Source organism: Symphalangus syndactylus, chromosome 14 (assembly GCF_028878055.3).
Source record: "Symphalangus syndactylus isolate Jambi chromosome 14, NHGRI_mSymSyn1-v2.1_pri, whole genome shotgun sequence".
Lineage (NCBI taxonomy): Eukaryota > Metazoa > Chordata > Mammalia > Primates > Hylobatidae > Symphalangus > Symphalangus syndactylus.
In genome coordinates this window covers 41,743,030-41,759,102 of record NC_072436.2, presented here as the reverse complement: position 1 = coordinate 41,759,102, position 16,073 = coordinate 41,743,030, and the positions used below count along the sequence as shown (strand labels likewise).

The 16,073-nt window shown below is 39.5% G+C and overlaps 1 protein-coding gene across 13 annotated transcripts in view; it reads right to left on the bottom strand.

Moving 5' to 3' along the window:
- The window catches only part of ANAPC1 (anaphase promoting complex subunit 1), a 121,761-nt gene that overhangs the window by 51,012 nt on the left and 54,676 nt on the right, over positions 1-16,073 (bottom strand). For 7 of the 13 annotated variants that reach the window (XR_008650996.2, XM_055243477.2, XM_063616642.1 and 4 more), the window contains 6 exons: positions 15,839-15,987; positions 10,305-10,383; positions 9,658-9,694; positions 9,493-9,563; positions 6,956-7,134; positions 2,069-2,295 (listed from right to left, as the gene is read on the bottom strand). Coding sequence is in view for 12 of the 13 variants with exons in the window: in XM_055243477.2 (XP_055099452.1) it covers positions 2,069-2,295; positions 6,956-7,134; positions 9,493-9,563; positions 9,658-9,694; positions 10,305-10,383; positions 15,839-15,987 (742 nt within the window). In the remaining variant the exon portion in view is untranslated. The remainder of the gene's footprint in view (positions 1-2,068; positions 2,296-6,955; positions 7,135-9,492; positions 9,564-9,657; positions 9,695-10,304; positions 10,384-15,838; positions 15,988-16,073) is intronic. The other 6 variants (XM_063616635.1, XM_055243480.2, XM_063616639.1 and 3 more) reach the window with 1 other exon arrangement.

Sequence of the window (16,073 nt, the reverse complement as noted above, 5' to 3'; positions counted from 1 at the left end):
GTGAATGGATTTCATGGTGTCTCCAAGGGAAATACAGATTGGTTTCACTTACATGATGGCTAGATTTATAGGACTAATACCATTATATATCAGGTATGTTCAAGGTTAAAATGGTTTCTGTTGGCTCTACTGTGAAATTAATATACCACTCTTCAACTTGTTCCTATGTTAAAATAGCTTAACATTCCACATAGCCACTTAAAAAAAACTAACAGAAATTTTGGAAGTAGGGCATTTATAACTAAGAAACGCTTATACAAGTTATATCTGAAGACACAGAAATATCCCTTCAGAGGCTGACAACTGACGAACATTTTCTGTGCAGACAAAGCTATTCATAAGCATACTCCCTCCTTAACTGGACACACATAACTGTTTTTCTAGCTAACTGGAAAGAAAAATTTTGCTGTCTTAAAGATTCTCTGGGGGCCGGGCGTGGTGGCTCACGCCTGTAATCCCAGCACTTTGGGAGGCCGAGGCAGGCGGATCACGAGGTCAGGAGATTGAGACCATCCTGGTTAACACGGTGAAACCCCATCTCTACTAAAAATACAAAAAAAATTAGCCGGGCATGGTGGCAGGCGCCTGTAGTACCAGCTACTTGGGAGGCTGAGGCAGGAGAATGGCATGAACTCGGGAGGCGGAGCTTGCAGTGAGCCGAGATTGTGCCACTGCACTCCAACCTGGGCAACAGAGCGAGACTCCGTCTCAAAAAAAAAAAAAAAAAAATTCTCTGGGAACACGACCACCACATTAATTTGGGATCAGGAAAATTCAAAGCCAAGAGGCTGTTGCAACCCATAGAATTTTTTTAGAGGAAATCTTACACATAATTCACTTCAACTCTGCATAAGTAACAAAATTATAATGAGAACAATATTATATCCCCTGAATATAAGATGCCACTGATAAGAGGTATCATTATTTCATGAGAAACTAAGAAAAAGCACTGCCAATTAAACTGACACCTGTTCACTGAAATACACATCTGATTTCAGAGATATTAAAAAGTGAAAAAACTTGCATCTTAGAATCAATGAACTCTACTACCAATAATGGCTGACTGCACTGAGCTTTACTACGTACTGGGCAGTATTCTAAATGCTATGTAAAAATAATTCACTTGATACACAGCACCATCGCATGAAGTATGCCTATTTTTACAGACGAGGCAACTGAGGCAACAAGAGGTAAAGTAATTTAACCAAAGTCACCCAGCACAGCATGGCCATGCCTGGCTCTAGAGGCCATGCTCATAAATCCTATGCTCTAAACTCAACTTCTGTCACTCCATCTTTTTATTCACAGGTGACTAATAACTGGGTACATGTGGAGAGGAAACAGTTAATAGGGAAATCACAACTAATTCAGATCTTCAGCAGCCTGTGGCTAAGTGTGGGTGACCCTTCCCCTCAAAACAGTACCATAAAAAAAGTAAGAGAACTAGAAAACAGTGGCAGATGAGTGATAGATGATAGAGACAAGCAGATAAAAGAACAGGAGAGAATTTTAAAATAGAAGTGTCCCAAGAGAATAGCTCTGGAATGTCACAGTCATGTGAGTCTTACAATGTATCAAGGGATGTATCCTGTGCAGGGGAGTGGCAGAAGAAAGGCTTATCTATTTTTATTTGGAGTATTATCTATCATATCCAAAAAAAAACTGATATAAGTTTAAACTACACTAAAAACCCCACTAACCTCAAAATCCATTCCTGATCAAGACACAGAAAAACAAGTCCAGTGTTTTGTTTGTAAATTCTTAAGGTAACTATCAGGCAAAATGGTTTTACATTCACCTTTCCTAAAGAGTAAACTGTTATATGTATTTCAAGAGGAGGACAATATGAAATACAACAATTACGTCCTCAAAAGCCAGACATTTTGCTAACACACGTGGTTTGTTGAACTTGGATGAAAACTTAAAACACAGGGCATATTTTCACTTGAAAGTATCTTTTAAATCTCTTTAGGGTTTTAAATGCTAAAAACTTGAAGGAAAAACAAATATAAACAAGACACAAATGTAACAAAACGTGACAGGAGATAGTGCACGTGTTTTCTTTCACCTGTTTTCCTTTTCCTCAATGAACTCGTGGTCGCTGAGCTCTGGGTACTGCACTACGTTGACGCGGACAGGATGCGCACTCTGAAGAAGCCTTCGCACATCTTGCACCCTTAAATCTTCACTCCATATTAATGACATGACCTCGTGATTCATGTCATTCATGCCGTCATCTTCCTCCTCAGTTTCTGTTCCTGAAGGAACATCTGATGAGAGCACCTGAGTAACAGACTTTATTGTAATAATAATTTCTTTTTTTTTTTTTTTTTTGAGACGGAGTCTCGCTCTTTCACCCAGGCTGGAGTGCAGTGGCGCGATCTCGGCTCACTGCAGGCTCCGCCCCCCGGGGTTCACGCCATTCTCCTGCCTCAGCCTCCCGCGTAGCTGGGACTACAGGCGCCTGCCACCTCGCCCGGCTAATTTTTTGTATTTTTAGTAGAGACGGGGTTTCACTGTGTTAGCCAGGATGGTCTCGATCTCCTGACCTTGTGATCCGCCCGCCTCGGCCTCCCAAAGTGCTGGGATTACAGGCGTGAGCCACCGCGCCTGGCGTAATAATAATTTCAAAAGCAGTTAACATGCACTTACTGAACATGAAGATATATAGGCTGATGTGCCATACTATACTAGCACAGAGAAAATATGTTTTCCAAAGCAGGGATGAGTTGGGGCCACAATGTATACTGGGACTCTAATCTACAAATCTTTCTAAAAAGTACTATATTGCTGACCGGGTGTGGTGGCTCACACTCTGTAATCCCAACACTTTGGGAGGCCGAGGTGGGTGGATCACCCGAGGCCAGGAGTTTCAGACCAGCCTGGCCAACATGGTGAAAGCTGGTCTCTACTAAAAATAAAAAAATTAGCTAGCCAGATGCAGTGGCGCACGCCTGTAGTCCCAGCTACTGGGGAGGCTGAGGCTGAAGAATCACTTGAACGCGGGAGGCAGAGGTTGCACTGAGCTGAGATCGTGCCACTGTACTCCAGCCTGGGTGACAGAGTGAGATTCTGTCTCAAACAAACAAACAAACAAACACCAAACAAACAAAGTACTACACTGCCTACTTGGAAATATTTGGAAATGACGGGGAAAGTTTAAATTTAGGACAACAGTCAAGGGGCTGGATACGAACAGAGAAATATTCTGAATAAACTATAAAAAAAAATCTAACTACATCCTGATCATTTTAAAAAAGAAACAAATTATTGGAAGTAGAATATGAATACTAGTCACTGCTAATAATGCTAATTTAAATATTGTCTGTTCATTAATAGAAGGAGAAGGAAAAAAGTCTGAAAGGATATACACCAAGGGTTGGGAGAAGTCACACAATGAAATACTTTCTTACTTTACTACTTTAAATAGACAGGATCGTGGTTGGATTTCATTATTAAGTTTTTTTGTTGTTTTTTTTTTTTTTTTTTTTTTTGAGACAGGGTCTTACTCTGTCACTCAGGCTGGAGTGTAGTGGTGTGATCATGGCTCCCTGCAACCTCTACCTCTTGGGCTCAAGCGATCTTTTCACCTTAGCCTCCTGAGTAGCTGGGACTACATATGTGCACCGCCCACCCAGATAATTTTTTTTATTTTTTGTAGAGACAGAGTCTTGCCCTGTTGACCAGGCTGGTCTTGAACTCCTGACCTCAAGGAGATCCACCCACCTCAGCCTCCCCAATAGCTAGGACTACAGGCACATACCACCACACCTGGCTAAATTTTTTATAAAATTGTTTAAGTAGAGATGAGGTCTCACTATGTTGCCTAGGCTGGTCTCAAACTCCTGGGCTCAAGCAGTCCTCCGCCTTGGCCACCCCAAAGTGCTGAGATTACAGGCATGAGCCACCATACTCAGCCAGTTTTCACTATTTTTAAAAAATGTGTTTCCAATAAAAATTTCTTAGAAGGAAAAGTACTGAACTGAAGCAAAAAAAGTAAGAGGGTAAATTCCTTGAATGTCATCATGTTCTCATAAGACCAGCATGTGCTTTAATATGGGGCTTCCCAGTCCAAATAATTAAATCCAACTGTAACACAGACGTGAATTGCATGGAATCATATCATATTCTCTCAAAAACAGTATTATACTCTTTTAACAAAATAACTCCAAGTTGAAATGTTAAAGTTTTGCAACATTTAATGTGAAAACAACAAGGTTAGCCTAAAAAAAAGTAGATACGACCAAATAATCACTTTTAGTTCCTATAAAATATCTAATTTTTTAAAAAAACTATATTCTAATGGGTGAGTTAGCTATATAGTCTCAAACAGTGACAAAATAAATTTAGATGGGATTAGTTATAAAATGTAGCCTCAAATAACTGAACGAACTGTATTTAGACATAATTACTTAAAATGACATTCAAATACAGATTGTTTTAATGCTAATGGTGCTGAACTGCTCTCTCACAGGAAAATCATTTTATAAGCAAAAAGATTTGTTTTCTGTTTAAAACAGGATGTAAATACTAATTCAACGAAGAGCTGTGATTGAGACGCAGATTAAAGGAGAGACGTGCTGGGATGACCCTGCTGGAGATCAGATGCCCATGGAAACTGACTCCGGCATGGGTACACATTAGGCAACTCTGAGGTTAGGAATAAGTTTTGATATAGGCTCTGAAGAAGTAGTAATAAGACCTAAGGTGACTCATAGTTACAATGTACTGATTATTATGTATTGATTCAAAAGCCACTAAGAGGTAAGGCCAAATTCCCACTGTCTTCTCAGGGACATGAACACAAAAGAGTCACCAGGAGTGGAATTATTATTTTCCTGAATGCTCCTTGATGAGATTCTACTGTTCATTTTTTAAAGTTACCTAGAATTCTAGAATAAGTTTTAAAAGTTTCATTTTCAAGTTTTAAGAGAGGATGATTTAAAAGATAATTGGAGAGTAATGAAATAATTTTACTTTCTACTTGCAGGATTCCTAGAACTCATTAAAAAAAAAAAAAAACAAACTTGATGATTGATGAAAGACAGTATTTCAGGAGGGATAGCTTAAGACATCTTTTTAAACAACTCTACTGAAAAAAAAAAACACATTTTTTTTCCCTTGGGCTGCAGTTTTATATGATTAAACAAATTCTCCCTTCCCTCCCCTTCCCTTCCCTCCCCTCCCCTCCCCTTCCCTCCCCTCCCCTCCCCCCTCTTTCTTTCTTTCCTTCTTTCTCTTTTCTCTCTCTCTCTCTCTCTCTTTCTCTTTTCTTCCCTCTGTTGCCCAGGCTGGAGTGTAGTGGGCTCGCTGCAGACTCCCTGCCTCTGGCTCCGGTGATTCTCCTGCCTCGGCCTGCGGGCTGCCTGGGATTGAGGGCACACGCCACCACCCCTGCCTGCTTTTTGTCCTTTGCCTGGAGGCGGGGTTTCGCCATGTTGGCCAGGCTGGTCTCCAGCTCCTGACCTCCAGTGGTCTGCCCGCCTCAGCCTCCTGAGGTGCTGGGACTGCAGACGGAGTCTCGCTCACTCAGTGCTCGGTGTTGCCCAGGCTGGAGTGCGGTGGCGTGGCCTTGGCTCGCTGCAGCCTCCGCCTCCTAGCCGCCTGCCTTGGCCTCCCAGGGTGCTAGGATTGCAGCGTCTGCCCCGCCGCCGCCCCGTCTGGGAGGTGGGGTGCGTCTCTGCCTGGCCGCCCATCATCTGGCATGTGAGGAGCGCCTCTGCCCGGCCGCCCCGTCTGGGAGGTGAGGAGCGCCTCTGCCCGGCCGCCGCCCCGTCTAGGAAGTGAGGAGCGTCTGTGCCTGGCCGCCCATCGTCTGGGATGTGAGGAGCGCCTCTGCCTGGCCACCCATCGTCTGGGAAGTGAGGAGTGCCTCTGCCCGGCCTCCCAGTCTGGGAAGTGAGGAGCGCCTCTGCCCGGCCTCCCAGTCTGGGAAGTGAGGAGCGCCTCTGCCCGGCTGCCCCGTCTGGGATGTGGGGAGCACCTCTGCCTGGCCGCCCCGTCTGGGAGGTCTACCACGGAGGCCGGACGCAATGTGGGGGCTGGACGTGGTGGCTCACGCCTGTAGTCCCAGGACTCTGGGAGGCCAAGGCGGGTTGATCACTTGAGGCTAGATTTCGAGACCAGCCTGGCCAACATGGCGAAACATATGAAAAATACAACAGACCAACCAACCAACCCAGCAACAACAAAACAGGTCTACCCTGGGGTCATACTCTAATTTTTTCTATTTTCCTCCCTTTCTGATCCTTTATCTCACTTTCTTTTTTTTCCTCTTCCTTCTCCTTCTTTGTCAAAGACATAGAGGATTGAGTTATTATCATTGATCCATACAAAGTCCCTCTCTCATTTATTTTCTTTAATTACCACCCCCCATTTCTATTCCGTCTTCCCATGTGCAACATATGTTTGATATGCATCTTTTTGTTTGTATGTACTTTTAGAAAATGTTTATTGTTTTGTGTGCAAAAAAATTAATAAAAAAAGAAATATAAACAAATATGTTTATATCTATTTAAAAGGTTAAATTCAAAAAATTCAACACATCAAAAAATATGCAGTAGAAAATATTTGTATAAAATTACCCATCCAAATTCAGGATATACGTGCTCTCCCTTTTCCTATGCAATAATTACAAAGTGGTTAATTACTAATATGGTACAAGTAGGGAAATAGCCATGGTGGTTTGCATGACTACACTCAGGACTTGTCCTGACTCAAGGCAAAGAAAGATCCAGGCACAAGACAGAACATTCACAAAATCTCCTGCTCCTATGTTCAACTTACAATTAATAAGATGCGTACAATTACAAACCCCGTCTGGCATATAATATAAAAGACAAGCTAATATATATATACTTAGAAAAAGCCTTAAAGAAAAATGAAGAACATTTCTACTTTATGATTTTATTTAAGGCTAAAATTGGAACTCTGAACTTTCTATGTTGATACTCACAGACTTCCCTTTGGGTAAGTTTCCTTCGCAGGCCTGCTTGGAAAGATCCTGACGTCCAATCAAGAGACAGACAGCTTCTGGCCAGTCTGAGGCAGGCTGCTCACGACAGTGATAAATTGCATCTCTGATGGGAAGAGCAATTCCAAAGGGAAGAGTTTCCAAATCTCTTAAAGTGAATCCTAATGGTTAAAGGAAGAGAGAAAAATTTTAATTTAGACTTGCCACTGTCCCAATTATCCTGACTGAAGTTGGCAACAATATCTATCCTGACAAATAAATTCATTTTATTCATCTTACTACCAGACTAATGTCTTGACATCAGGGACTAGTATAGGAAGTCTCTTTGAAAGAACTTGCAAAAACCTGAAGAAAAAAAGACAATCTAATAGAAAAATATAAAGGACAAAAAGACATTTCCTAGAAGGGGAGACATAAATGGGCAATATGCATATGAAAAGATGCTCTACCTAATTAATGATCAGGAAAATGCAAATTAAAGCCACTGAGAAATATAAATGTCAAAGCCAATCAATACCAAGTGTTGGCAACTATGTAGAGCGATAATAATTCTTTTTATTCTTTTTTTTTTTATTTTTTTTTGAGATGGAGTCTCGCTCTGTCACCCAGGATGGAGTGCAGTGGTGTAATCTCAGCTCACTGCAAGCTCCTCCTCCCGGGTTCACGCCATTCTTCTGCCTCAGTCTCCCGAGTAGCTGGGACTACAGGCGCCCACCACCATGCCCGGCTAATTTTTTTGTATTTTTTTTTTAGTAGAGACAGGGTTTCACCGTGTTAGCCAGGATGGTCTCGATCTCCTGACCTCGTGATCTGCCCGCCTCGGCCTCCCAAAGTGCTGGGATTACAGGCATGAGCCACCGTGCCCGGCCCGAGCAACAATAATTCTTATCCATAGCCAATGGTAGTGTAAACTGGTACAACCACTTTGGAAAACAGTTGGTATGTATAGGTCAGTCCACCCATTTGATCCATCAACAGCCATAAAGAAACTCATACCCATGTACACCAAGACACAGGTATAAAAATACTCATTAGCAATACTGGTTTGTTATGAAAAAAAAGAGATGGAGAAAGGGGTGAGTCCGATTGTCTATCATCAATAGAATGGGTAATTAAATTGTGATGTGTTCAAACAAAGTAATCTCTATATCAGAGAAAATGAATGACCCACTGCTACTGCTACATGTGTCCACATGGATGAATCTTTAAAAAACAAAGTTGAGTGAAGAAAAAGGAACATACATTTACATCTATATATTTTCAAAACTACATAAAACCTAGCAATTTATAAAGATGTAAAACTATAAAGAAAAATGAGTAAGGTAACACAAATGTAGGTAGGGCAGTGGTTTACTATAACATTGGGGTGTGTGACAGGAGGGGACCATCCAAGAACAGATATGTAAGGGCCTTCTATTATGCAGGTAATGTTTTATTTCTAGGGGTGGGTGACCAGTACATCAGTACTCACTTTAGTACCATTCTCTAAACTAAACATATACGTTTGACATATTATTTTGTAAGTATACCATATTTCATATTTAAATTTTTTTATCCTCAGGTTAATTAAATCATGTTTTTCTTATCATGATTTTCTAAATTTTATAATACTATGCATTAGTTATAAAAAGTTGATTAACTATTGAGGCAAAAAATGTTTCCTTATATGAGACTAACACTTATTAAATATTATGCAATATACAAATGGATAGAACTAATCCAATATTTTTCAGCATAGGTATCCTGTATGTATACTATGCAACAGTTATTGTCATTTTTAAGGTAAAATGCAAAAAAAAAAAAAAACCTGTCAGAAACTTCATTTAGAACATACTTTAGATAACACTTCAAAAACATCTTTTAATATTTATTAAAACTTTACTTTTTAACATACATCCCATATAACACCCTCATTTTTAAAATCATGTCTTCGTGGCAATAATTTTTAATTTTGTTTTTCAGTTCTTTGTGAAAAAAAATTTCTTTGGTATTTTACTTAATTTAAAACCGAGGAGCATAGGTTTGGGGAATAGGGAATATAGAACTCTTTTCCTCCCTCTTCCTCTTCCCAGTTCAATGTTCATCTTGGTGCCTGAAATCCCTTCAAAAGTGCATTTATCCTTCAAAAGTATACCCTGAAATGTTTATATTATTGCTTTTAGACTTTGCCAAAACCACCCATTTCTGATATCTGAGTATCAAATGATTTCAGGGGTGCACGTAGGGTGATTAGAGTTCTCCATTCTCAGAGACCAGCTTACATAGCCACAGCCTCAAATAGTCCAATGTAATGTCAAATAAAGATTTCTTATGCACCAAGATAAAAAGCTGGTATCCCAAATACTATTATATGGAAGTTGTAAGATTGTCGAGAAAAAAAGAATATGGCTTGATGAACCATAATCTCAATCTTGTGAGGCCTTTTCACAAAGCCAGAACCCCTCTCTCCTCATGCCTTCCACTTCTAGCTAGTCTGGAGGAAGCAGGGCCTAGTTAGGAGGTAACAAAGAAGCTCTCACCTACATTAGTCATCCAGACAACCAATCTTTCAGCTAGACTAGAAACGGACGCAGAATACCTGAAACTAAACCTATAAGAGAATAAAACATAAAGTTATTAAGCAGAACAGTAAATAATATTGTTTTAAATGTCTGACATAAAAGCACAGTCTAAATAAAAGTCACCTGTTTTCCTCTTGTTCTACTTGCAACTTCTGGGGGGCTAAAAGGCAACAAAATGAAACTTAATTTTGATAGTCATCCTGGTAAAGAAAACATGTAACATGTAGAAGACATTTGAAAATAAGAATCCATTAGCAAACAACATCTAAAAAAATAATAAAATAAGCAATACTGTGGCAGGCTGAAAAGTACAGTCAAGGCCCTCAGAATACTCAGGGGACTGGTTAGGACACCCCATGTGTACCCAAATCCGTGCATGCTCAAGTCCCGCAATTGGCCCTGAAGAACCTGGCATATGGGTTTCACATCAGAGAATACTGCATTTTCTATCTGCATTTGGCTGAAAAGAATTTCATTGTAAGTGGACCCACACAGTTCAAACTCATGTTGTTCAAGAGTCAATGGTACAATAATTTCCTTCAGGCTAAAATAGTCCTTTTACTCGCACTGAAAATACAAGATTTATTAGATTTTAAGTAATCCTGATACCTGAAAATTAGTTGTGGACAACAGACCGCAACAGACCAGAACAGTACTAAAAAGGTAAGACATGGCCGCCAAAGCAAACAAGAAAAATTCAATTCTTTTTTCAATTCTGATATTGACATTTACAAAAATTTGTTTCCAGAGGCAACATTGAACCAACTTACCTATAGTTATTCTGGTTAAATACTGTGAGGATTCATCAGAAACCGAGCTCTCATCACCAAGTATGTACAGTGCAATACTCTGCAAAAGAAGAAAATCAACATTATTTTTCTCTTTTCAGAGACAGCATCTCACTTTGTCACCCAGGCTGCAGTGCGGTGACACAATCACAGCTCACTACAGCCTCAAACTCCTTGGCTCAGGCAATCTTCCTGCTTCAGTCTCCAGAGTAGCTAGGACTACAAGCACACACCACCATGCCCAGCTAATTCTTTTATATTATTTTTATTTTTTGTAAAGACGGAGTCTTGCTGTGTTGCCCAGGCTGGGCTCAAATTCATGACCTCGAGCAATCCTTCTGCCTCAGCCTCCCAAACTGCTGGGATTACAGGTATGAGCCACCACACCTAGCTACATAACTGAAGTATAACTAGAAAATAATTACAACATAGAATAATTCATCCATTTTAGGTGTACAGCTCTGTGAGTTTCCATAAATGTTATATCACATAACCACTACCACACTCACAATATAGTATACTTTCATCACACCAAAAAGTTCCCTTGTTCCTTTCATAGTCAATCCTTTCCTCCTACACCCAGCACTGGAAACAATTCACCTGTTTTCTTGCTCTACAGTTTTGTCTATCCTACAATATCATGTAAATGAATCATATGATATGTAGTCTTTTTTGTGCTACTTCTTTAACTTAGCATAAGTCTGTGAGATTCATCCACATCTCTCCAAGGATCACTAGTTTCTTCCTTTTCATGCTGAGTAGTATTCCATTATACAGACATACCAAACTTTGTTTACCTACTCAAAAACTGATGAACATTTGGTTCCAGTTTGTGGTCATTATGACCAAAGCTGCTTTATTTATTTATTTATTTATTTATTTATTTATTTATTTATTTATTTTTTCGAGACAGAGTCTCACATGTCGCCAGGCTGGAGTGCAGTGGCACGATCTCGGCTCACTGCAACCTCTGCCTCCTGGGTTCAAGCGATTCTCCCACCTCAGCCTCCAGAGTGGCTGGGATTACAGGCATGCGCCACCACGCCCAGCTAATTTTTGTATTTTTAGTAGAGACAGGGTTTCACCATGTTGGCCAGGATGGTCTCGATCTCCTGACCTCGTGATCCGCCCTCCTCGGCCTCCCAAAGTGCTGAGATTATGCCACCGCGCCTGGCCCCAAAGACATTCACATACATGCAGGTCTTTGTGTAGGCATATGTTTTCATTTCTCTTAAGTAAATACCAAGGAGTTGGGATTTGTCTTATGGTAAGTGTATGTTTAACTTCACAAGAAACTGCCAAACAGTTTTCCAAAGTGCCATGCCACTTTTGCAGTCCCACTAGTAATGTATGAGAGTTTTGGTTGCTCCATATCCTCACCAAAAGTTATTTTCAGTCATTCCAACAGGTATCGAATAGTGCTCTCTCACTATCTAAGAAGTATCTAGTAGTACAGAGCTGTAGTGGTATTTGCTTTGAAGAGGAAAAGAAAAAGCTAAGACAAAGGAAAAAGTCTCTCAAAAGAGTTAAAATATTCAACATATAACACAAACACAAAAGTACGTAAGATCTCTATTAAATGAGAAAACATACATAAAGTTCCTTGAAGACAACAGGCTCCCAATAAATGTTATCTCACTTCCTTCCTTTCCCTCATTTCAACAAATCGTACACAGACAATGCCATCTCTGCATATACAAGTGACTCAATAGAAAAGAGCCACCATAAGCTAGAAGGTTACTACAAATGTCTCATTAGCTAAACATCACATAAAAAAAACTTATCACTTGCGGTCAGGAGTTCAAGACCAGCCTGGGCAATATGGCAAAACCCCATCTTTAGCTGGGTGTGATGATGTGCACTTGTGGTCCCAGCTACTCAGGAGGCTGAGGTGGAAGGACTGCTTGAGCGCCGGGAGGTTGAGGCTGCAGTGAGTCATGATTGCACCACTGCGCTCCAGCCTGGGTGACAGAGTAAGACCTTGTCTCAAATTAAAAAAGTAAAAAATAAAAAGAGTCCAATAAAACTTATAATGACAAAACCAAAAACCTATCAACAAGGGCTTCTGTTGATATTTTTCAGAATATTTTTATAAATAAAAATAAATTCATATTTTTATAAATAGATCTCTGAGCTGACAAGTTATAAAGGAATACCAAGAGGATAAAACTAAGATGAAAGGCCAGAGAGGTAAACTGAGCACTCATGCCAGTTTTACTGAAAAGACATTCACAGAAAAACCTATAGAATGGGAGAAAATATTTGCAAATCATGTATCTGACACATTAATATCTAGAGCATAAAAATGCCTAAACTCAAAAATAAAAATCCAATTTTCAAATACACAAAAGATCTGCATAGATATTTCTTCAAAGAAGATACGTAAATGGCCAATAAACACATGAAAATATGCTCAACATCACTAATCATTAAGGAGGCAAATCAAAACAATGAGATATCACTTTGTAAATACTAGAATGGCTATAATTTTTAAAAAAACAAATAGAAAATAATAATATGTGTTGGCAAGACTGTGGAGAAATTGGAACCCTTCCTCTTGCATTGCTGATAAGGATGTAAAATGGTATAGCCACTATGAAAATGAGTTTAGCAGTTCCCCAAAAAGTTAAACATCGAACTACCTACTATATAACCCAACAATTCCACCACCAGGTATATATTAAAAAGAACTGAAAGCAGAGACTTGAACAGATATTTGCATACCCATGGTTCACAGCAGCACTATTCACAATAGTCAAAAGGTGGAAACAACCCAAATGTCCATCATCAGGTGAAATGATAAATTGTGGTATATCCATACAATGGAATACTATATAGAATACTGCCTTTAAAACAATGTAACTTTGATACATGCTACAATATGGATGAACATTGAAAACCTTATGCTAAGTGAAATAAGCCAGACACAGAGTGACAAATATTGCTTGATTCCCATAATATAAGGTACTTACAAGAGATACATTCATAAGAAACAGAACGGAATTACTAGGGCCTGGGAGGAAGGGGAATGGGGAGTCACTGTCTAACAGGTACAGAGTTTATGTTGGGGATAATGAAAAAGTCTTGGGTACGGACAGTAGTGATGGCAACATAACAATGTGAACGTATTCAACGCCACTGGATTGAACACTCAAAAATAATTTCAGGCCGGGTGCAGTGGCTCACGCCTGTAACCTCTGCACTTTGGGAGGCCAAGGTGGGCAGATCACCTGAGGTCAGGAGTTCAAGACCAGCTTGGCCAACATGGTGAGCCCCCATCTCTACTAAAAATACAAAAATTAGCCCGACTTCCTGACTCACACCTGTAATCCCAGCTACTCGGGAGGCTGAGGCAGAAGAATCGCTTGAACCTAGGCGGCAGAGGTTGCAGTGAGCCGAGATTGTGCCACTGCACTCCAGCCTGGGCACAGAGTGACTCTGTCTCAAGAAATAATAATAATAACAATTTCAACGACAAATATTATGTAATATATATTTTGCTATCATTAAAAAAGTATGTGTTTTTAAAACAGAACCATCATTCTGTATGTCTGTTTTGGAGCCATGGGGGGACTCTGAAGCACTTCTCGCCATGAAGCAGTGCAAAACGTAGAGTAAAGAAAAAGAAGGGCAGGGGCAAAGACATTTACAGTCTGCCAACATTTGAGAGAAGGGACAAAAGCATATGGTTCTCCTGCAAGCCTGGGAAGACCCCACCTGGAAAGGCCCACAAGGGGCCTATGAGCAGGCTGCTCCAGGATGGGGGGACTGAGGAACAGGTATGCCAAGAAACTTACCTTATCCACCGTTACAGCCCTATGGTTCTATATGAAGGTTTTATCTTGGACATGTATTAACCAGTAATAACAAACTAATTTCTAAAAATAAATAAATCATGAGATTTGCAGCTAGAGGTAAACAAAAAATAATAAAAATAAATAAAGAAGTGTTTCTTTGAAAAAAATTTCAGCAGGATTTTTCTTTGTAGCTATAGACAAGCTGATTACAAAATCAGTATGGGACAGGTGCACTGGCTCACACCTGTAATCCCAGCACTTTGGGAGGCTGAGCCGGGCGGATCACTTGAGGTTGAAAGTTCGAGACCAGCCTGGCCAATATGGTGAAACCCCATCTCTACTAAAAATACAAAAAATTAGCCGGGCGTGGTGGCAGGATCCTGTAATCCCAACTATTTGGGAGGCTGAAGCAGGAGAATCGCCTGAACCCAGAAGGTGGAGGTTGCAGTGAGCTGAGATCACTCCACTGCACTCTAGCCTAGGCGACAAGAGTGAGACTCTGTCTCAAAAATAAAAATAAAAATAAAATCAGTATGAAAAGGCAAGAAGAGTAATGAAGGGAGGAGCAACGCTAATCAGTTTTAAGACTTACTATAAAGCTACAGTAATTACAGCAGACAGCCACAAAGATCAATGAACCAGAATAGAAAGTCCAGAAACAGACACACAAGAATGTGGCCAAATTAACTTTTGACAAAAGTGCAAATGCAATAGAGAAAGGATAGTCTTTTCAAAAAATAGTGCTGAAAGAACTGGATATCCAAATGAAATAATAAAAACCTTGACTTAAAACCTGACATGTTATAAAAGATTAACAAAATGGATTAGAGATCTAAATGTAAAACATGCAAAGAAACCCAGGAGAAAATCTTCAAAACCTGAAGTTAAACAAAGAATTATTAGACATGACACTAAAAGCAACATCCATTAAAGAAAAATACAGATAAACTAGCTTCATCAAAATTAAACACTTTTGCTCTTTGATGTATTAAGAGAATGACGAGACAAGACAAGGTAGAAACTAGAAGAAAATATCTGCAAACCACATATCTGACAAAACCTCATACCTAGAACCCTCAAAACATCATTAGCCATTAGGAAAACGCAAATTAAAACCACAGTGAGGTATAACTATACAGCTCTCAGAAAGACAAAAATAAAAAAGAGTGACAATACCAAACACCAACAAGAATGCAGGTAAATGATCTCTTAAATATTGCTGGTAAAAATGTAAAATGGAAGAGCCACTCTGGAAAACAGATGACAGTTTCTTTAAAAACAAAATATAAACTTAACTATATGACCCATCAATCCTACTCCTAGGTACCTGTCCTAGAGAAAGCAAAACTTATGTTCACATAAAACGCTAAGCATGAATGCTGACAGCATCTATATTTACAATTGCTAAAAACTGAAATCAACCCAATTATCTTGAATGAAGAACCAACTATGGCACATTCATGCAATAAACTACTAATTAGCCATAGAATGCAATGAACTGTTGATACAGGAAACAACTTGGATAAATCAAAATCATGAGAGAAATTTTTGAAGGTGATGTAAATGTTCTATATCCTAATTGTAGTAATTACATGAATCTATACACGTACTGAAATTCACAGAACTATACACAGAAAGAAAAACTTAATATTAGGTGTACTTTTTAAAACTAAATTTTAAAAGAAAAAGGAGATAGGTAGTAACACTCCACATACATACCAAGACTACAAGTCTGCTTCTTTCACAGATTCCAGGGAGGTAAGGATAAGGTGGCATTCCTTCACCCTTCAGACAAGAACTCACCCACTGATAAATACTTGGTGGCTCAGACATAAAAAATGATGGATGATGCATAAATCCTGTTTGACCTTTAAAATTAGATAAATATTCAAAAAGACACAAAAATATATTAAGACAACATTTTATTTTAAACGGAAGATGACCAACAGTTACC